Source organism: Hyla sarda, chromosome 7, assembly GCF_029499605.1.
Source record: "Hyla sarda isolate aHylSar1 chromosome 7, aHylSar1.hap1, whole genome shotgun sequence".
Lineage (NCBI taxonomy): Eukaryota > Metazoa > Chordata > Amphibia > Anura > Hylidae > Hyla > Hyla sarda.
Window position 1 is genome coordinate 55,556,155 of NC_079195.1, and position 23,295 is coordinate 55,579,449.

The 23,295-nt window shown below is 47.8% G+C and overlaps 1 protein-coding gene across 1 annotated transcript; it reads left to right on the plus strand.

The window, feature by feature from the left end:
- The first annotated feature begins 1,145 nt into the window (after positions 1–1,145).
- Positions 1,146–5,166, plus strand: LOC130281967 (uncharacterized). Its single transcript, XM_056529771.1, has 2 exons — positions 1,146–1,908; positions 4,199–5,166. The coding sequence occupies exons 1-2, from the start codon at positions 1,209–1,211 to the stop codon at positions 5,164–5,166; spliced, it is 1,668 nt and encodes a 555-aa protein (XP_056385746.1). The 5' UTR covers positions 1,146–1,208.
- The last annotated feature ends 18,129 nt before the right edge of the window (positions 5,167–23,295 follow it).

A 23,295-nucleotide genomic window follows, 5' to 3' on the forward strand; every position in this document is an offset into this window, starting at 1 on the left:
GACTTTCTGATAATTTAAACTTGAATTTTCCAGAGTACTAACCATTACACCAAGGAACGCTTGTTGCGTGTGATTTTTAAACTTACATTTTCAAAAATAAAATACAGAGAGGGAAGAACTCTGTTTCTTTATTTGATGAAAAATTTTATTTAGAAAATAATTTCTTTGTCTGTTTCTCTGTTCTGCATTATAGTCTTCTGGACTCTTGGATATGCGCCTGTTCTTATTTTTCAGCCATGTGTACATGCCTAATTTTTCTGGCCTCTGGTGCTGCACTTTTTATGCTGCCGCAATTTTTCTGGGCGCTGCTACAGCTGCGGCTGCAACAATACAACATTTTTGAGCCATGTGTACATGCTTAATTTTTATGGTACTCTCTGCTGACATCTCTGTCCATTTTAGCAACCGTGCATATTAGATGTATGGTAAGGGTAGCATGGTGGCTCAGAGGTTAGCACTGCTGACTTGCAGCGCTGGGGCCTTGGGTTCTGTAGGTTACCTGGCCGCATAGGCATAGGTAACCCTGACTGCATGCGGCGGAAGGGGTAAGAAGCATACAGGGGCAGGAATCCCTCCCACTCTGGTCCCTAGGGAGGGGTTTTTGGGGATAGATACGCCCTCAGTCTATATCAGGTCTGCCTCCCCGGATGCTCTCCCTCTTGTTCTCCAGCATCTTGAGGTGAGAGCATCCCCCGGGATGGCTGACGAACAGTTCTGGTTGACTTTCCGGGAGCGGGTGTTGGCTGATGCCTCCCTTGTCCCCCGTATATTAGCTGAGCTCGGGGACGCTGCTGCTGTGCGTTCCCCGGCTCCTGGTATCCCCCTTCGGCCTGTATCTTCGGCTATCTCACTACCGACTCCGGTTACAGGGCCGACAGCGTCTGTGTCCGCCTCGCGCGGACGCCGCACTGGCCGACAGACCCGCCCCCCCCTCCCGACTTAGTCCGAGTCCCCCTCACCTGTCCGGCAGCAGCCGTCGGGGTAGGGACGTAGTGCGCACGCCAGCGACTGCCCGGGCCTCTCACAGTAGTGGCGCTGCGGTGAGGTGAGTTTCCACTTCCCGGCGCATTCTTAGTGAGGACGGCTGCAGTGCTTTATCTCTCCCCCGGGTAATGGGCACCCAGGCTTCCCACATGTCACAGGCGTCCTCGTCGGCGGATGAGGTGCCTGGTACACCTCCCACGGTATTGGGCCAGATTAGCTTGCCAATGGCAGGGTGCAGCTCTGCAGGAGCTGCACATAGTGTCCCCATTTTGCCTTCTGGTTCCAGCTCAATGGACCAGGATATTTTACCTTTATTTGAGGAGGCAGCTGATGCTGTTGGGGGGGAGCAGGGCCCGTTATTACCTCCTACCCAGTCACAATTTTTAACTCCTGCACTGCCTTTGCCCTCAGCTCCCAGTTTAGGTCCGAACTCCATACCACCTCCCCCTCCCCCACCCCCACCATTGCCGGCTGTTGCACTACTGCCGGCACCTGTAGTCAGCCAACCACCGCGTGACCGTGTAGATTCTGGGTCTGTGAGACGGTCCCGGGGGAGTTATTCTAGATCATCCTCCCGGGGTTCTGGCCGCTCCCGCAGGAGCAGAACCGCTGTGTCCCACCATGGGTGCGGTAGACGTTGTCGCCGGGAGTCTAGGAGCAGGGCTCGGTCCCGCAGGTCCCGTTCCTCCCGCTGGCGTTCGCCCTCTTCCTCGGGGGAGAGTTCCTGGAGCTCCTTCAGCCCGGACAGGAGGTCACACAGGCGGTCGGGCCGGAGGCGCAAGCCCAGACCTGCTCGTCGGTCGTCACGTGAAGTGGATCAGCCCAGTGCTGTGGCTACCCCTGCGCCTGTGGAGCGTGTGGATCCGGTTCCTGTGCCGCAGAGCGACCCATCTTCAACTCCTCCGGTAGTTCCTGCGCGGACGGGTGAGTTCAACTTTGCTGGGGTTTGGGGTGATGCGGGTTCAGAATTGTTGCCTACCCTGAAAGCGGTTTTGGCCAGGTTGGAGGGTTCGCAGGCTGGTCCAGCGACCTCGGGCAGGAAGGTTTCCCCGGTAAGGGCGGGGGTGCATAAGGAGTCGTTTTTTTGTGGTGTCAGCCCCCTTGGGTCTCATGTTGAATTGTCTGTGAAGGAGAAGATTTGGGGGAACCAATATGTGGATTTGTGGTCTTTAGTGTCGGTGGATCAGCACACCATAGATAAGGAACGTAGGCCTCAGCCTGAAAAAGCGTTTCCTGTCAGACCAAAGGTGGCTAAGACTATGGGGAATTGGGTGCAGGCTTTTTCTGTTTTGGGTTGTATTATGGGTGAGAAGCATCCTGAACGCTGTTCAGAGCTCTTCATTTATATGGACTCAGTTTATAATGCGTACAAGTCGCATGAGGGAACGGCCTGGTGGCGTTATGACGAGGAGTTTCGTCGCCGTTTGGCTTTAACCCCTGACGTTGGCTGGGGCGTGAAGGCGACCGATGTATGGTTGCGCTTGATGATGGCCCAGAAGGGGTCCCCCTTTCAGTCCGGGGCCGCTGGTCCAGCTGGGACCCCAGGGTCAGTGGCCGTGCGGCGACCCGGCGCCTGCTGGTTATTCAATGAGGGACATTGTAAGTTCCTCAATCTGTGCAAATACAAGCACGAGTGCTCCGCTTGCGGAGGTGGTCACGCCGCAGCGCGTTGTCCGCGGGCTTCCAAACACCAGGGGCGTCCCGCTGCCTCGGCTGAGGGGAAGGACGCCAGTGAGCGTGTCCGCGATGTCCCCGTGGTTAGAGCGGTACCCCAATAAGGAGTGTACTCAGGTTTTGAGGGATGGTTTTACTGACGGTTTTTTTATCCCTTTTGTTTTGTATTCAGCGGTTGAGGAATTTCCAGATAATTTGAAATCTGCTAGAGAACATCCGGAGGTGTTGAGGGATAAGATTGGAAAGGAAGTGGCTTTGGCGCGATTCATGGGCCCGTTTAGTTCACCCCCCCTGGCTATGTTTAGGGTTTCCCCATTGGGGGTTGTGCCTAAGAAGGAGGCCGGAAAATTTCGGCTCATTCATCATCTGTCTTACCCTAAAGGCTCTTCTGTTAACGATGGGATTCCGAAGGAGGATTCCTCGGTTTCCTATGTGTCTTTTGACAGGGCAGTGGCCCTTGTGCGTGGTGCGGGGCCTTCGGCTTTGATGGCGAAGTCCGATATTGAATCGGCTTTTCGGCTGTTGCCAGTGCACCCGGAGTGCTTTCATTTGTTGGGGTGCCGTGTGGATGGCGAATTCTATTACGATGTGTGCTTGCCCATGGGTTGTTCGATTTCGTGCCACTACTTTGAGATGTTTAGTACATTCTTGGAGTGGGTGGTGCGTCTGGAGACGGGCTGCTCTTCAGTGATTCATTATATGGATGATTTTTTGTTTGTTGCCCCTGCCGGTTCTTCCAGGTGTGGTTTTTTGTTGAATACTTTTCGATTTCTGATGCAGCGTTTTGGTGTGCCGTTATCAGTGGATAAGGCTGAGGGGCCGACCACTGTTATGTCTTTTTTAGGCATTGAAATAGACTCTGTGGCTATGGAGTTTCGCTTGCCCTCTGCTAAGTTAGAAGTTATGTTGCAGTGGGTTGAATGTTTTTGTGAAGCGAAAAAGGTTACACTCCGACAGATGCAGGTGCTGTTGGGTCATCTGGTCGCGTGATGCCGATGGGTAGAGTTTTTTCTAGGCGATTGTCAATGTCTACAAAGGGGGTTGCCCTCCCTGGTCACCGCATCCGCATATCTCGTTGTCTGAGATCGGATCTTCTGGTTTGGCGGGAATTTCTTCGGTGTTACAACGGCCATACTTGTTGGCAGGCGGAGGAAGTGTGTAGCGGCGAACTGCAGCTATTTACTGATGCTGCGGGGTCCGCCGGTTTTGGAGCTTTCTTTGCTGGTGAGTGGTGTGCGGAGGCTGGCCATCGGATTGGGAGGAGAAGGGCTGGTGTCGCAATTTGGCCCTGTTGGAATTGTTTCCCATCATAGTTGCTGTGGAACTGTGGGGCAGTTGTTTCCGTGACCAGAGGGTTTGTTTTTGGACTGACAATTCTAGTGTGGTACATTGCATTAACGGTCTATCTTCTTCCTCTCTGCCCGTGTTGTTGCTTTTACGACATTTGGTTCTTCGTTGTTTGGAATACAATATTTGGTTCCGGGCACGACATGTCCCGGGTGTTGATAACGTCATTGCTGATGCTTTGTCTCGTTTTCAGTTCCAGGACTTCAGGAGATTGTGCCCGACGGCAGAGCTGGAGGGTCGATCGTGCCCTCCTTTGGTTTGGGGCCTAGTGACCGGAGATTGATGCCACTGCTGGAGTCCTCGATGGCGGCCTCCACATGGACCGGGCACGGTAAGGCGTGGAATGAGTGGTGTTTGTTGGTGTCTGGTCGAAATGTGGCGGAGTGCCCGCGTTTGAGATTAGAGGTTACTGTGGACTACTTACTTTCCTTGCGCTCTGCTAACTTTTCTGCTCTAGTGGCTCGGCGCAGGCTGGCGGGGGTCAGTTTTTATTTTCGGCTGCTGGGGTGGGAAGACATTACCAAACGTTTTTTGATTCAACAGTCGTTGAAGGGTTGGCAGCGAACACAGGTTCGCAAGGACTTGCGTCGTCCGGTGTCGTACCCTTTACTTGTCTCGCTGCTGCAGGCGTCAGTCAGCTGCTGTACTTCCAATTTTGAGGCTACGCTTTACTCCGCCGCTTTTTGTGTTGCTTTTTTCGGGGCCTTGCGGGTTGGGGAATTGGTTCCTTCCTCTAAACGGGGTCCTGGCGGTTTGCTTTTTGATGATGTGGTCTCCTCTAATGGGGTTTTGCAGCTACGTATCCGCCGTTCGAAAACCGATCAGGTGGGTCAGGGAGCCTGGATTCGTCTGCAATCGGTGGATGGCCCTGCCTGCCCAGTGCGGGCGGTCGCGGAATATTTATTGGTTCGGGTGTCGAGTGTTCAATTTTTTACGCATTCTGATGGTTTGCCTTTATCCCGCTACCAATTCCAGACAATTTTTAAGCGATGTTTGCAGTGGGCTGGGGCCCCCCCTTCCGAATTTGGAACGCATTCCTTTCGGATTGGGGCGGCTACTGAGGCGTCGCGGGCTGGCTTGTCCGTGTCCGATATTCAGCGCATTGGGCAGTGGCGCTCTGCGTGTTATGCTGGTTATGTACGTCCAGAATTGCTGCTCTAATGTATTTTTCCTTTCAGATCCTTCGGTGCCTACGGTGGTGTTTCTGGGCCATTCTTATATCCACCGGGCGGCGCAGCGGGCGGCTTGCCGTCCGGGAGGGAGATCGCTGGGTTTTCATCAGGTCGATGCCCAATGGCGGGGTATTCCGGGTATGAAGTGGCCTCAAGTGCTGTCGGAAGCAGTGAATATTTCCGGTAGGATGCGGTCTGGTGTGGTGTTGGTGGTCCACGCGGGTGGCAATGATCTGTGTTTTACCAGGGTCCCTGAATTGATCACCATCATGAAGGCGGATGTGGAGAGGCTCGGGTTTTTTTTCTCTGAGATGGTGTTGGTATGGTCAGAGATTGTCCCAAGGGTCAAGTGGCAGGTTGCCAGGGATGCAGAGGCCATTGAACGGTCACGCAGTCTGGTTAACTCGCGTATGGCGAGGTTTGTCCGGTCCAAGGGTGGGGTGGTGGTCAGACACATGGAGCTAGAGGGGGATAACCGGAGGTTCATGATTAGCGATGGTGTCCACCTTAATGACATTGGGCTGGACATTTTCCTTTCTGGCCTGCAAGATGGAGTTGAACAGGCCCTGTTTGTGTTGAGTGGGGGTCGGAGCTCCGTGTAGAAGTACACGGGCTCCTTCTGTGGCGTGAGATATAATGTGGTTGGGATTTTAGGTGCCGAAGGCATTGCATGCACGCTGTGGAGACGGCGGGGCATACTGCTTCGGATGAAGCAGTACTTCGGCAAGTTGCTGAGTTCACGGTTGCTGCTATGCAGTTTTATATTTATTACAGTTTTGGATATATATTTAATGTTAAATAAATAAGCTGTGACCACCACCCAGCCCACTTAAAAGGTTAATTATGTGTTGTGTCGTTATTTCAGAGTGGGAGAAGGTATGTTAAGAAACTCAGGTTACAGGTTTGTCCAGGCAGTCTGTAGGTTACCTGGCCGCATAGGCATAGGTAACCCTGACTGCATGCGGCGGAAGGGGTAAGAAGCATACAGGGGCAGGAATCCCTCCCACTCTGGTCCCTAGGGAGGGGTTTTTGGGGATAGATACGCCCTCAGTCTATATCAGGTCTGCCTCCCCGGATGCTCTCCCTCTTGTTCTCCAGCATCTTGAGGTCCCGCCCTCCCTCCCTAGTTTTTCCTTCTTTGTGTTTCTGTGTGTTTTGGCCGTGCGTCTTGTTGTGGGACGTGCGGTTTTTGTTACCCCCTTATGTAAAAAAAAAAAAAAAAAAAAAAAATAATAATAATAATTTATAAAAAAAAAAAAAAAAAAGAATTATTCCTGTTTTTTTTCTAACTTTTGTATCTGGTTCTTTAAAGTCACAGCTGGCGTGAGATATAATGTGGTTGGGATTTTAGGTGCCGAAGGCATTGCATGCACGCTGTGGAGACGGCGGGGCATACTGCTTCGGATGAAGCAGTACTTCGGCAAGTTGCTGAGTTCACGGTTGCTGCTATGCAGTTTTATATTTATTACAGTTTTGGATATATATTTAATGTTAAATAAATGAGCTGTGACCACCACCCAGCCCACTTAAAAGGTTAATTATGTGTTGTGTCGTTATTTCAGAGTGGGAGAAGGTATGTTAAGAAACTCAGGTTACAGGTTTGTCCAGGCAGTCAAATCCCACTATGTGCTGCCTAAAGGGGGGCTCTAACTATGTGCTGCCTGAAGGGAGGCTCTGCCTAAAGGGGGGTCTAACTATGTGATGCCTAAAGGGAGCTAAAGCACATTATTCCAAAGAATTTAGGAATAATAGGTGATTTATGCCCTTTATGAATTAAAACCAGACTCTGCATCAACTATGTAAATTTCCATGGGAGTTTCGCCATGGATCCCACTACAGCACGCCACAGTCCAGGTATTGGTCCCCTTGAAACAACTTTTAAATCACTATTGTGGCCAGAAAGAGTCCCTGTGGGTTTTAAAATTCGCCTGCCCATTGAAGTCAATGGCGGTTCGCGAACATTTGCGGAAGTTCGCGTTCGCCGTTCGCGAACCGAAAATTTTATGTTCGTGACATCACTACATCTGTGCATCTTTTATATGTTTTTATTCAAATTTATATCATCAATTTTTTTTTCATATGTTATAGCTGAATCAATAATGAACTCGTTACTAATAGGTTTCCATTAAACATTTCCCTTCTTTCATATTTTTTTTCTGTTTGAAAATGTGACCACCAGGCATCTCCCTAGGAGTCCCTGGCCTGGCATGAGTCTGAAATCACAGACCGCTGGCTGAACACATGACGAGCTCAGCGCAACTCCCCGCCAGTTAATCAGACGGCGGGAGTGAGCGCTGTGCTCGTAACACAGCAGGACGCGCTCCTGACTCAGCTGGCCAGCTGAGTCTTTATGCTCCGCCCCCTGACAAGGAGAGCCGGCGCGTGCTGGCCCCGAGTGAGTCAGTGGAGTGCTGCCCTGCATATAGTAAAGATCGGTTCTGCCCTGCAATATCCTATAGACATCTGATCGAGGTCTTCCATTGCCAGAACCTGCCATGTGCTCTGGTTGTATGCGCGCTCCCAAGAGGGATCACAGCAAACAGGAAGAAGGGTGGAAGCCAGCCCTGGTGTAACACGTTTCAGTAAACTGGAACACTGATAATAGTGGATCCGTTGGACCTGTGTAGTAGATGACTCGGACCGTACCAGGGAGCGGAGTCTAAGATACTGCTGGTTTTCTCCAGAGCCCACCGCAAAGCGGGATGGACTTGCTGCCGCAGGCGGCACCCAGGTCGCTACCCCTGGCATGGCTCGACCACACACGCGGCTGAGGAGATTCGAGGCACAGGTGGGATAAGGCAAATTCGTGGTCTGGATAGCAGGAGGTCAGGGCAGGTGGCATAGTAGCATAGTCAGGAACGTAGCAAAGAGTCAATAGGTAGGCGGCAAAGGAACAAGGTCAGGTCACGGAGCAAGGGTATGATACACGGCAAGGCAATACACAGGAATGCTTTCTCTAAGGCTCTAAGGCAACAAAGATCCGGCAGGGAAGTATAGGAGGTGGAGGAATTTATCAATGAGCCACAGGTGTTACTTCACTAATGGGCGCACTGGCCCTTTAAATCTTAAAGCTCCGGCACCCGCATGCCCTAGGGAACGGGGACACGCGCGCCGGTTCAGAGAGGCAGAGGCGGGGGCCGGAGAAGCACCTGGTAAGTGAAGGATTGGGATTTACATGCGGGCGCGTCCCACGATGCGAATCCCAGCCCCGCCGGCAACAGCAGGTAACAGGACCATGTGCTCACGGCCAACGTGTGCGGCCGGAGTGCATAACGTAACACCTGGCTGGCATGAGAGGAAATCGCGCCCACTTCCTCCGCTTGGACACGGCAGGGAACTGAGCTGCCGAAGAGGACATAAATAAGGTATTTAGAGGAGGGTTGGAGTCAATAAGTACAGTGATAGACTTAGTCAGAGTTAGGGAGAGATGGGGAGGGAATTAGGGAGTGTGTAGATGATGGTAGGTGCTCTTTAATAAATAGTGTTGAGCGCGAATATTCGCAATTCGAATATTTATTGCAAATTTCGCATATTTGCGAATATGGCAAATATAACACTATATATTCGCAATTAAGAATATTCATAATTTTTTTTCCCCCCACAAAACACATCACAGTGATCTCATCCCTCCCTGCTTCCAGCTTGTGGTCTAAAGTAGGCTCCTATACTATTTCCTGTATTAGACTGGAGAGCGAATTTTTGCAAATATGAGAATATGCGAATATCCTCATATTTGCAAATATCATCACTAAAGAATATTAGGAGATAGATAGATGGATAGATAGAGGGATAGATGGATAGATAGATAATATAGATAAATAATATAGATAGATAATATAGATAGGGAGATAGTTATCCGCATGCGCACACGCGCACACATACACGCATAAATAACCGCAAATATATCGAGTATGCGAATTTTGCGGATATAGGACGAATATTCGTGTATATATGTGCGAAATATCACAAATTCCAATATGGCATATGTCGCTCATCACTATTAATAAAGAACGTTTGTGATTATCAATATTGAGTCTACCACATTTTTTTTTGTAGGATTTATACATTTAAGTTGTATGTAGGATATCATGTGGTCACCACCGCCACTGCTAAATATAGAGCTTTTTATTATGCTTATTCAGATAGCTCCAAAAAGGCCACATTGATGATCCTCTGTGTAAGGCGTCACTAACGTGGATGAGAATATTTCTGCAGGTGCCCCATTCCATTGAATGGCGCTTGCCACCAAAACAACCCATTCAGATAAATGGAAAGGATTTTTTGCAACAAATGTTCTGCGTTTGAATACCCTATGACTGCAGGATCAGACTACATAGAGTTTGTTTGCGGTCTGTTTCCATGGAGATGCAAAGGGTTTACATAAGTGCTGTAGAAACTAAACAATGGGAGATTTTTTAGTAAAATCCTACTGTAAAACTGCTTTATGTTTTATTTTTGATACATTGAGAAAAACAGACATAGTGGTACATCGACATCTTGAACTAAGAATCTGTGCTTCTCAGTATATATATCTATATATATATATATATATATATATATATATATATATAGATATATATAACTAACAGGTCTTTAGTGTACGTTATGATCATAATGTGCAAGCCTGCTAGCCACGTTACAGCCCCCTGTGTAGGTGGTCCCTATCGTCCCTAACATAAAATGTAGAAAAAATTGGGTTGAAAAGGTATCCCCTATTATATCCACTAACAATCAATAGGCCATCCATGAAATGCATAGACATGATGGGTTCTTAGAGCCGCTTATAGATGAATGTCTCAATGAGGGGACCCCCCTATTAACTCAGAAGACCATAATAGGCTTTATGATAATGGATTTTTACAACAGAAAACACCTTCAATGTCTTGATTTTCTACATACATTTGCAATAATACCTATCAGGCCCCTGGAAGAGAAGTGGGTTAGAACCTTATAGAAAATATATTATATCAGATTTTATTTCCTTATTTCACAGCAATGCCAGAAGGGAGAGCAGGGTGGCATATAACGGGGGATATTATTATATAGAACTGACAACAGCCCATTAATATACATGTACCATAAACTCTCCGTAAAAGAGATTTATCCCTGACTTGGATGATGATAAGTGGGTAATAAATGCGGGCACACATCAGTTTTATAATTTCAGCTATTACTGACTGACAGCTCCCACTTTAATCTCTTTGAAGTGGACATTACAGGTTTATGTATGCTGAGAGCTGAGGAAATTCGTCTGTAATGGTCAGTGGTCTCTACCGCTCTAAATGTCTATTAAAAGCATCAAATATTATCAGCTAAAATAACTAGAAAAGAATATAAATCTGTAAATAAGCTATCACCCCTGAAGTCATGATAGTCCCCACAAATCATTTGAGCCAAGTTTATATAAAACCAGTATCTGCTATGTATGATAGCAAACCTGAGAGTGCAAATTAATAGGGATGTTAAAGGAGTACTTCGGCGAAAATTAGGGGATAAGTAGCTAATCGCGGGTGGTCCGACTGCTTTTTTTGCTGTTTTTCATCCCAGGTATGGTGAAGTGGTCCGGCCGTGGTCCCATCTACTCGACTTGATTGATGGCTCGAGTCACCGCTCTGCTCCATCTGCTTAGAGAGCAATGGGATGACGCAAGCCATTAATCAAGCCGACGGGGCAGGGCCACAGCCGGAGCAATGGGGACATAACCAAGCAGAAGCAAAGAAGGACCGGCAACTCACCAAATTTACTTCTTCCGACTTCTTTATTAGATGTAATACTCGCATAAATTCATAGGGAGGGGACATACACAGGGGGGAAACCAAGAGGCGAGAAGCTCCGTTTCGCACTATTCAGTGCTTCATCCGGCCATGATGGTGTTAACCAGAGCACCGCCACATGTCCAAAACGCAGTGTATACCCACCTCCCCCATCCATCTCGTCCCTACCCCGGAGTGCCGAACTGTCTTGTATTTTTTACGCAATGGGGACATAGTCTGCTGTGTTAGGCTGGGTGCATACTTTTGGCCAGCATTTGGTCAATATTTGTAGTCTTTTTTGCACTTTCTTGTAGCCAGATTTGCACCTTTTTTCTGTGTTTTGGACCCACCCTTGGTTTTGGCTAAAATAATAATCCCAATGCTATGGGTGAACTCATCCTTAGAATGATTTTTGTGGATAAAAACACATATCTGTCTTATACAATACTGCATGCAGTAGAAGAATACATAGAAAAGAGGAGGCCAGATAAAAAGATTGAAATGTAGTTCCTCTGGGGAAGGGAGCTTTGTATATATTCTTGCCACTCAATTACACAGAATAAGGAACAAATTAGAACCAGGCCCTTTTTCTTGTTATTTATCAAAAAATGTTTCCTCTGTTAAGAACAGAAATACCTTCTGATGAGCATTTCTTGCTCCTCCCTCCTGTTAAACTCACCATTCACATGAAAAACAGCTAGCATCCATCCCAAGATGGATCAGCTTACTGAGGGATCAAGTTACAGCTGTCCATACAATCTATGGAAAGAGAAAGAGGCAGAATCCTAGTGATAGTCGAAAGCAGACAGAGACACATAACAGCAGCTTGTAGTGAATGTTATATCTCACCCCAGTTCCGAGTGGTTGAGCTGGAAACCCAAGGTCTGTTGTTTATGTACTTCTGTTCCAAATTATTATGCAAATTCTATTTAAGTGTCACAAAGATTAAATATTTAGTTTTTCAGTTTAACTCATGGATGGCATTGTGTCTCAGGGCTCTTTTGATCACCGAAAACATTCTCGGACATCTGTGATAATTAGATTGCCAGGTGAGACCAATTTAAGGAAAAACTACTAAAGGTGGGTGTTCAACATTATTAAGCAGACACCTTTTTCAAGCAATATGGGGAAGAAAAAGGATCTCTCTGCTGCATTTGGCAGAAAAATACATGAGGATTGATTTTCATCCTTATCACTGATGAGTGCCATGCAACCCTGGATGGTCCAGATGGATGGAGTAGTGGATGGTTTGTGGACAGCCACCCTGTTACAACAAGGCTACAATGTCAGCAAGGCAGTGGTGGAGTCATGTTATGGGCTGGAATCATGGGAAGAGAGCTGGTCGGCCCCTTTAGGGTCCTTGAAGGGATAAAGATGACCTCTGCTCCCTGGTACAGAAGGAAGAACTATGCTTTCTGTAATAAAATCATCTTCATGCACGACAATACACCATCTCATGCTGCAAAGAATACCTCTGCATCAATGATTGCTATGGGGTTAAAAGGAGAGAAAGTAATGGTGTGGCCTCCATCCTCCCCTGACCTCAATCCTATTGAGAACTTTTGGAGCATCTTCTAGCAAAAGATCTATGAGGGTGGGAGGCAGTTTACATCCAGACAGCAGCTCTGGGAGGCTATTCTCACATCTTGCAAACAAATTCAAGCAGAAACTGTCTAAAAACTCACAAGTTCAATGGATGCAAGACTTGTGAAGCTGCTATCAAATAAGGGGTCCTATGTTAAAATGTAACATGACCTGTTAAAATGTTTAAAAAGTCAAAATGTTGTTAAAAGTTTGAATGAAATAGCTTTTGATTTCAGTAAATGTTACACTCTGCCCTCCGGCCACAAGCTCCAGCCATGGGTACAGTGTCCCTGTGTCCCCGTCTGCCAGCGGGGATTCGCATCGCGGGACGCGCCTGCATGCGAATCCCAGCCCGTCACTCACCACACTCCGCTGCCACCTCCTCCTCCGTGTCTCAGCTCTGCCGCGCGCATCTGTCTCCTAGGGCGCGTGCGCCGGAGCTCTGAAATTTAAAGAGCCAGTGCGCCCATAATTAGTTGTTGCACCTGACACTACATTATAAAGTCCCTGCACCTCCCATACTTCCCTGCCAGATCTTCAGTGTCCCTAGCCTGAGATTAAGCGTTCCATATTGCCTGTTTGCCTTACCCATGTATCCAGACGTTCCCGCTACGTTATTTGACTTCACACCTTTGTCGCCTGCCCAGACCTTCTGCTACATTTGACTACGCTACTGCCTTATCCTTCGGTACCTTGCCTTGTCCAGCTACCTGTGTGGTCGAGCCGTGTCGGGGGTAGCAACATGGGTGTCTCCTGCTGCAGCAAGTCCGTCCTGCTTTGTGGCGAGCTCTGGTGAAGACCAGCAGCACCTTAGACTCTGTTCCCCGATACGGTCCGAGTCATCAGCCACACAGGTTAGAGGATCCACATCCAGCTCCGTAACAGTAAATATGCTGCAAAAACAACAAATGACAATTTTCAGTTCTTTACAACCTATAAAGTATTTAGAAACTTACTGTGCTTAATAAATTGGAACAGTGCATTGTAAGTTTTTTGATGTTTAAAAAAAATACTGTTATCATTAGGAAGTTTGTTCAATACAATTTGAATAGTACTCTTGATAGTTGATAATATGAGAGCTATGCTGACTGTAATTTACATAAAATATTTAGGTAAACGAGAGAAATATAATTTGCATAATAATTTGGAACAGGGTGTAGTACAGCCTATCATATAAAAAAAAAAAATAAAAAAAAAACAATGAAGCAAAATTGGTATTGCTGTCTTTGAAAATGTCCAAACTAGTAAAATATGCGGTTATTTATTCTGCTTGATGAACAAAAAAATAACGAATGCCAGAATAGCTATTTTTTTATAATCTTGTCTCCCAACAAACATGGATTAAAAATTGATCAGATGTCCACTTTTTCCCCAAAGTGACACCAATAAAAATTACAGATCAGTCAGCAAAAATGAGCCCCATGCAGTCATGTACTACATCTTCCTTTCACAAGTGGTAAGATGCGCCAGATTTTCAAACAGCCTAATGCACTGTAAAAAATCTGGGGCAATCTTAGGTTATGTCATTTCCGTGCAGAATTCCGCACGGACAACGGAGTCCTATTGATTTCAATGGCATTATGCTGCACTGTGCGCACTCTGATTCTGGAGTCCGCAGAAAGCATAGACATGTCTATTCTTTCTGCAAAGTCCACCCGTAAATGTGTTGGCAGTTGTGGGACAGCGTATTTCCCAGTGGTCCACTGTCGGTGGAATGTCTGCATGGAAATTTTCCTTGCGGACATTCCACTGTCTGAACATGTTCACATGGAAAATCTCTGCGCGGACACTCTGGAAAGTGCGGGCGCCGGCAGAATATGGGACCGCTCGGGAATGCGCCATCTTATAGAAAACTATGCATTCCGTGTGGTGTCTGCACAAATTATAAACAGGTTGAACAGCATCATTCTTTGTGCGGACATGGAACACAGAATCTCCATGCCAGAAACATATGGCAGGGAAATTCCGGTAGTGTGCACAACGCAGCAGAATCCCATTAAAATCAACAGGACTCTGCTGCTCCGGAATCTCCGGCAGAATTCGAATGCAGAATTCCAGACAGAAATTCAGGACATGTGAACATGACCTTAGACTTAGACCTAGTCTAAGTTAAAACTAGACTCCACCCATTGTTCTTCCAAAAATAAATTCAGCTCTGATGAAAAAAAGAATAAAAGGCTTGAAAGTGTTGTAAAGAAAGTGATGCGATTAATTAAAGACACTTACCTGCACACCTGTCTGCAGAATTCATGGGCCTTTCCGGGGAATATTCACACTCAGTAAATTTGTTGCCGAAATTTTTGCGACTGAAAACTAAAGGGGTACTCTGGAGGGAATTTTTTTTTTTTTTTCAAATCAACTGATGCCAGGAAGTTATAGAGATTTGTAAATGACTTATTTTAAAATCTTAATCCTTCCATTACTGATCAGTTGCTTTATGCTCCAGAGGAAGTTGTGTAGTTCTTTTCTGTCTGACCACAGTGCTCTATGTTGACAATCTCTGTCCGTGTCAGAAACTGTCTGGAGCAGGAGAGGTTTTCTATGGGGATTTGCTCCTACTCTGGACAGTTCCTAACACGGACAGATGTGTCAGCAGAGAGCACTGTGGCCAGACAGAAAAGAACTGCACAATTTCCTTTGGAGCATACAGCAGCTGATAAGTACTGGAAGGATTATGGATCTTAAATAAATGTAATTTACAAATCTGTTAAACGTTTTGGCACCAGTTTACTTGAAAAAAAAAAAATTCCCCTTTGGAGTACCCTTTGTACCCCATGATAACTCAATGTATCGAAATGGTGGTTGTTGTGGTTACATTTAGATAGATTGCTCCAAGTCTATTCAAATGAACAGGATCGTAACAGTATGTACAGTGACCCCCCGACCTACGATGGCCCCGACATACGATATTTCAACATATGATGGCCTCTCAGAGGCCATCGCATGTTGAAGGCAGCCTCAACATACGATGCTTTTGTATGTCGGGGCCATCGCATAAACGGCTATCCGGCAGCGCAGACTGCTTCAGCTGCCACCGGATAGCCGTTTACGGTGCCCCGCGTGGTCCGGTGATGTCTCTTACCTGTCCTCGGGGCCCCGGCACGTCCTCTTCGGGATCCTCTGCATCGTCGGCGCTCTTCATCATCATCACGTCGCTGCGCACGCCGTCGCGTCATCCAATAGGAGCAGCGTGCGTAGCGACGTGATGGCGGGGACAGAGAGCACGGTTGCTGGGGGAGCAGAGGCCTTACCGGAGCATAAGGGACACCTCAGGGACGCGGCAACAGCGATGGACGGCGATATACTGGGCAGCGGTGACGGTCCGGAGCGGCAGGGACAGGTGAGTACAACTTTTTCTAACAGTGGTCTACAACCTGCGGACCTCCAGATGTTGCAAAACTACAACACCCAGCATGCTGGGTGTTGTAGTTTTGCAACATCTGGAGGTCCGCAGGTTGTAGACCACTGTCCTATACTTTACATTGAACGGATCCCTCAACATACAATGGTTTCAACAAACGATGGTCCGTTTGGAACGGATTACCATCGTATGTTGAGGGACCACTGTACTGTATTAATATGAAATTACAATTTCTCTTATAGTCTAAAAAATTTTTTATGTCTTTACTAAAGTTTGCTGCATGACTTTCCTGAACTTTTTGATTAAAGGGGTATTCCATGAAAAAACTTTTTTTTATATATATCAACTGGCTCCAGAAAGTTAAACAGATTTGTAAATTACTTCTATTAAAAAATCTTAATCCTTTCAATAATTATCAACTGCTGAAGTTGAGTTGTTGTCAGTTCCCAAGACAAGCAGAGATGTCAGCAGAGAGCAGAGTAGAAGAGGTTTGCTATGGGGATTTGCTTCTAAACTGGGCGGTTCCCGAGACACGTGTCATCAGAGTGCACTCAGACAGAAAAAAACAGCTCAACTTCAGCAGCTCATAAGTACTGAAAGGATTAAGATTTTTTAATAGAAGTCATTTACAAATCTGTTTAACTTTCTGGAGCCAGTTGATATATATAAAAAAAAGTTTTTTCCTGGAATACCCCTTTAACCCTTTTTTTTTATTTACATGGTCTGTTCTACAAAGATTCACAAGTCGTATGTTTATTTACTGGTCACAAACGCATTCTAGGCCTAAACATCGGATCATTTCCTACGCAGCCAGAAGAGTCTTGGATCCAGCTCCTCTGTATATTTTTTTTTTATCTACAAACCTTGGACAATTCAGGAAGCACAGCCAGCTCCCAGGAGTATCACTTTACCCCAAGATGCTGCTCTGAGCTAAAGAAGATTAAGCGAAGGATTATCCAGAATTCTGTCACACAAAGGGCAGTTTGAGACTTTAATCCATCCTCTCATTACGGCATACACATGCATATAGTGCGGCCAATAAAATGCCAGAGGGCAACCGGCTGAAAGGCAACAGGCTACTAAGTGACAATTCACAGACGGGGATTGACTAGAAAATAGCAAGTGCTGGAGATGAGTCCTCAAAATCCTCCGCACAAATGACACACGTCATGTGGTCATTGACAGGGACTTACATGTATCCACCTGGGAATGTAATGTAACGGCCCCAGATTAATGGAGAAGAAGGTGGAAGCCACATTGTGAGTGCGATGGCGAATTGAGATTTCATTCTAAAAGGAAGAAATTCCTGGACAGAGGCAAGAAGATAAGACATATGACTATTTACCGGGGCTGTGTGTAAACGAATCCCTGTATATTCAAAAGTTCTGCAACTTTATATTATACTTTATGTTTAACCAGTTAAGGACCAAGGACGTCCTGGAACGTCCCCGCACCCTGGGCTTTAAGGACCAAGGACGTTCCAGAACGTCCTGGTGTTTCTCCGGTCTCTGCCGCGCACCGGGCAGAGATCGGAATGGCATTCCTGCTGAAATCCTTCAGCAGGCATGCCGTGCAAATGCCGAGGGGGGTCCCCCCAAGTCGGCGATCGCAGAAAATCGCATGTCAATTCAGACATGCAATTTTCTCCTATTCCGGGCTGATCGGGTCTCTGGTGACCCGATCACCCGGAAAATTGTGATGATCTGACCTGTCAGTGACAGCCCTGATCATCCTGAAGGGTAGGAGTGAAGTCGCAATGCTGCAATTTTCTCCTATCCCCTGCCATTGGTCAGAATTGATTCTGACCAATGGCAGAGCAGGACAGTGGGTTGCCATGGCAACCCCCCGTTCTGGCCACCCCTGGATGTCGAGGGGAACGTGGGAAAAAGATGGAGGTCGGTACCTGCAGGAGAAGATGCCTGGAGACCCCGATCGTTGCTGGAGACTTGCTGGATCCTGGGTCAGGTAGGGAAACTACTGTGGGGGAGGGGGGAATTGAAAGTGAAAGTAAAGTGATCTTTACTGTGGCAACCACTAGGAAGGCCAAACTGCAACTCCCAGCATGCCCAGACAGCCAAAGGCTGTCTGGGCATGCTGGGAGTTGTAGTTTTGCAACATCTGGAGGGTCACAGTTTAGAGACCACTGTTACACTGGTGCCCAAACGGTAGCCCTCCAGATGTTGCCAAACTACAACTCTCAGCATGCCTAGACTGCCCAGGCATGCTGGGTGTTGTAGTTCTGTAACATCTGTCTCTTCAGATTTAGCAATTTTCATGAAATTTTTGAAAATTGCTGCTTTACTTTGAAGCCCTCTAATTTTTTCAAAAAGCAAAAATATGTCAATTTTATGATGTCAACATAAAGTGGACATATTGTATTTGTGAATAAAAATAAAATTTATTGGGAATATCCATTTTCCTTACAAGTAGAGAGCTTCAAAGTTAGAAAAATGCGAAATTTTCAAAATTTTCCAGAAATTTTGGTATTTTTCACCAAAAAAGGATGCAAGTAACCAGGGGCGTACCTAGAGCATTTGGCACCCGGGGCGGACCCTTTGTTTGGCACCCCCCCCCCCCCACACACACACGCACCCCCTCTTAATTACACCCCCGCCCTCCCCCCAGGAGCGGACTGACAACACTCGGGGCCCCCGGACCAAAAAAAGGCAAGGGCCCCTGCTAGGCTCTGCAGCTCGTCAATCTTCTGCCACGCTCCTATTCCACCCAAATCCCACACACAATAAACAAAAATTTATATATATATATATATATATATATATATATATATAAGAAACACTTTAACGTAGGTAAATTTCCATGACCAATAATACCAGTATACAAGGAGTAAATATATACCACCACACAATAACTGGATAATACCGCCATACTGTTCTGTATAAAACCACTATATACAGACCAGTATACTATAAAGGATCTGTATACAATATAAGTGATTATATACAGGACCATATGGCGGTAGATATCAGCTGTACACAGGATGTATATACCATATAAGTGATTACAGTTACATTTTGGGACTCACAATTACATCTTTTCTGATCAGCGGCGTCCTCTTTCCTTTTCTTCTCCGTCCGGATAAGACCGCCACGTGGATCTCTTAACATCTGCAGGAAAAACATGTCAGACTCTGCATATACTCAGTGCCCTCCTCTACACAATCTTCCCATCTATAGGCCCACAAACTGTAATAATGCCCTCCTTGGTGTCCTGCACAGTAAAAGGGCAGGTAGGTAGGTAGGTAGCCAGGTAACCCCCTCTTTCCCATAGGTATATGCAGAGTTACACCCCCCCTCTTTCCCATAGGTATATGCAGAGTTACACCCCCCTCTTTCCCATAGGTATATGCAGAGCTACACCCCCCCCTCTTTCCCATAAGTATATGCAGAGCTACACCCCCCCCCCCCTTCTTTCCCATAGGTATATTTAGGGCTGGGCGGTATACCGGTTCATACCGAATACCAACGTTTTTGGGCTGCACGATATGGATTTTCCCCCCATACCGCAATACCAGTGGGCCCCTCCCCCTCGGGAATGTATTATCAGCCTAGCACAGCACTGTCCCCACATCGGGGAACTAATCCTATGTTAGCCGCCAGCACTGTTCTGCTCCCCCCAATTAATGATCAGCCCAGCGGGGTACTACTCACATATGTCAAGCACTGCCCTCCTCCTCTTTGTTGGGGGCCGCCAGGCGCCGTAACTCTATACTGTACGCCAGTGGTCTCCAAACTGCAGACCTTCAGATGTTGCAAAACTACAACTCCCAGCATTCCCGACAGCCGGCGATGGAACTCTCTGTACGCCAGTGGTCTCCAACTGCGGACCTCCAGTTGTTGCAACGGCTGTCCGGGCATGCTGGAGTTGTAGTTTTGCACAGCTGAGGTCCGCAGGTTTGAGACCACTGCTGTACGCTGTATACCTATGCCCGAGCTGCAAAAGATACATAAAATAAACGTAACTCACCCACGTCGGCCGCACGCTGGGGACGGGAACGCCGGACAGCCGTCAGCCTATCACCGGCCAGAGCGAAGCCGGCTTCTTACATGACAGTGGGCTCGGCCTATCACTGGCAGGGTCGGGGCATTGCTCTGGCCGGTGATAAGCTGTCGGCTGTCCGGCGTTCCCGTCCAAAGCGTGCGGCTGACGTGGGTGAGTTAAGTTTATTTTCTGTATGTTTTGCAGCCCGGGCATAGGTATACAGCGTACAGCAGTGGTCTCAAACCTGCGGACCTCCAGCTGTTGCAAAACTACAACTCCCAGCATGCCCGGACAGCCATGCTGGGAGTTGTAGTTTTTCAACAACTGGAGGTCCGCAGGTTGGAGACCACTGGCGTACAGTGAGTTCCATCGCCGGAGGCCCCCAACAAAGAGGAGGAGGGCAGTGCTTGACATATGTGAGTAGTACCCCGCTGGGCTGATCATTAGTTGGGGGGGAGCAGAATAGCGCTGGCGGGTCACATGATTTTGGGGGGGGGGGAATACCGTTATATACCGTGGCACCGCCGTAAGTTAAAAAAATATCGTGATACACATATATGGTCATACTGCCCAGCCCTAGGTATATGCAGAGCACCCCCCTTCTCCCCCCTTCCCTATAGGTAAATGCACAGCACCCCCCCCCCTCTTACCTATAGGTAAATGGAGAGCACCCCCCCTCTCCCCCCTTCCCTTTAGGTAAACGCAGAGCACCCCCCCTCTCCCCCCCTTCCCTATAGGTAAATGCAGAGCACCCCCCTCCCCCCTTCCCTATAGGTATATGCAGAGCACCCCCCCTTCCCTATAGGTAAATGCAGAGCACCCCCCCCCTGTCCCTCTAGGTAAATGGAGAGCACCCCCCTCTCCCCCTTCCCTTTACGTAAATGCAGAGCACCCCCCTCCCTCTCCCCCCCTTCCCTATAGGTAAATGCAGAGCACCCCCCTCTCCCCCCTTCCTATAGGTAAATGCAGAGCACCCCCCCTCTCCCCCCTTCCCTATAGGTAAATACAGAGCACCCCCCTCTCCCCCCTTCCCTATAGGTAAATGCAGAGCACCCCCCTCTCTCCCCTTTCCTATAGGTAAATGCAGAGCACCCCCCCCTCTCCCCCCCCTTCCCTATAGGTAATGAAGAGCACCCCCCCTCTCCCCCCCTTCCCTATAGGTAAATGCAGAGCACCCCCCCCCCCCTTCCCTGTAACTATATGCAAAGAAAAAAAAAAGGATGCTCACCTGACGTCCCACGCAGCGATCTCCTCAGCTGCAGGGCCCGCATCTTCTCCCCTCCACAGTACAGGCGCCGATGAGTGACGTCACCGGCGCCTGTACTGCGTGCTGCGTGGGGGCGGAGGTTACGTCTCCTCTGTGTAGCTTCAGATGCGGCTCACACAGAGGGGACGCCTTCTCCTGTATGTGCGTGTATCGCGCATACAGGAGAATCCACCCGCTGTCAGCTGGGGATCTGGGACGAGTGTCCCGGACCTCAGCAGCGGCGGAGGCGGGTCAGTCCGCCCCTGGCACCCCCCTTGAGAGTGGCACCCGGGGCGGACCGCCCCCCCGCCTCCCCCCCCCCTTGGTACGCCACTGCAAGTAACGCCGAAAATTTACCACCAAAATAGAGTAGAATATGTCACGAAAAAACAATCTCTGAATCAGAATGATAACTAAAAGCATTCCAGAGTTATTAATGTTTAAAGTGACAGTGGTCAGATGTTCAAAAAACGCTCTGGTCTATGGTGTAAAATGGCCTGGTCCTTAAGGGGTTAAATATCTAACCGTGTTCAAAATCTCTGCTTGCTGTCAGTGCAGTGAAGGAAATATTCATATCTACATTCATATGTGGTGACGGAGTGGTGCTGATGATAGTGTAGGGTATATTGGTGTTAACCCTTAATTGTTGTGATGCTAGGGTGAAGTTTCCTCAATGTCATAGTCCTACCGCCATCCGTCCCACAAACGGCAGGGAGAAATAACGGAATGTCCACAGCAGGTATTCTGAAGTAAACTTGAAGTAACTTTACTGTATATTTTATGCAACAGCATGGAACATAACAGTCTTTGAGAGAGAGAGGCCGTGGTACAGGTTCCTCACAGGTTGCTGGGACTCCGGGATCAATGAGCTTTGATGCTAGCCACTGTGCTACTATTTTTAGGAGATTTGAGTTTCTAGTAGTCACACAGAATTCAGTAGTTTGAGCTTTGAATAACTCACGTTTAGTGGCTGCAGATTCTTAGGCTTTGGGCCTAGCTTGAATTGATGCTGATGAGATGATTAGTGCTGCTTCATAGTCCGGAACTAAGAGAGCAAGAGCGTGAATTTAGTGACTGAAGCCCCATATTATTAAGGGGGCGGGACAAAGCTCATTGGTCAGCAGAACCTGTCAGTCCTGACCCAGGGAACTCTGGGTATCACATGACCCAAAGGTCCTTAAACCATAATACAATTAATTAAAGGCATGTGACCTCTAAGGTCCTATACAGAGTATTCCTATACAACCTATTAAATATATATATTTATACATTAAATACCATTATATGAGGCGACTAGGGGTTAGTCCTAAAGGAGAGCCCCATTGTCATGGAGGGGCTCTGGCTGAGGGGACTTAAGACAGAGGAACAGGACCAAGTCCTGTTCTGGGCCAGCGCACATACTGCTACTCACCCAGCTCCTTCCATATCTGTCTACAGCTGTGTTTCCCCAACAAGGGGGCCTCCCAGCATGCCCAGACAGCCTTATAAGCCCTCCAAACTGTAATTTTAACTTGCACTTTAGAGTGGTATAGACAGGATATAACAGAACTTGAGAAATACACCTCAAATGCAAAAAAAACAAAACAAAAAAAAAAACAAAGGCAATGAATTAAAATAAATTGATAAAACTTAAAGGGGTACTCACCCTAAAAATAAAACTGATCAATCTTAAAGGGGTACTCCACCCCTAGACATCTTATCCCCTATCCAAAGAATAGGGGATAAGATGTCTGATCGCGGGGGTCCCACCGCTGGGGACCCCCGCAATCTCCCTGCTGCACCCGGCATTCGTTTAGCGCATCAGATGCAGCACCGGAGGCTCATGACGCCACAGCCGCGCCCCGCTCGTGACGTCACAGCCACGCTCCCTCAATGCAAGTTTATTGGAGGGGGTGTGACAGCCTTCATGCCCCCTCCCATAGACTTGAATTGAGGGGGCATGGCTGTGATGTCACAAGCGGCGTGACCGTGACCTCACGAGCCTCCACCCTGCATCGCCAGTCATCCGTGCACCGGATGTCTGGGGTACCGCAGCCGGGATCACAAGGTTCCCCAGTGGCGGGAGCCCCGCGATCAGACATCTTAACCCCTATGCTTTGGATAAGATGTCTAGGGGCGGAGTACCCCTTTAATGCAGAGGAAGAGTGGATCAGTTGCCTATAGAAACTGGCCTGG

Excerpts from the sequence above, each read along its gene's own strand:
- LOC130281967 (XM_056529771.1), top strand. The coding sequence starts at position 1,209 with ATGGCAGGGTGCAGCTCTGCAGGAGCTGCACATAGTGTCCCCATTTTG. Across the intron at positions 1,909-4,198 it reads GGTAGTTCCTGCGCGGACGG|TTCCAGGACTTCAGGAGATT; the intron begins GTGAGTTCAACT and ends TCTCGTTTTCAG.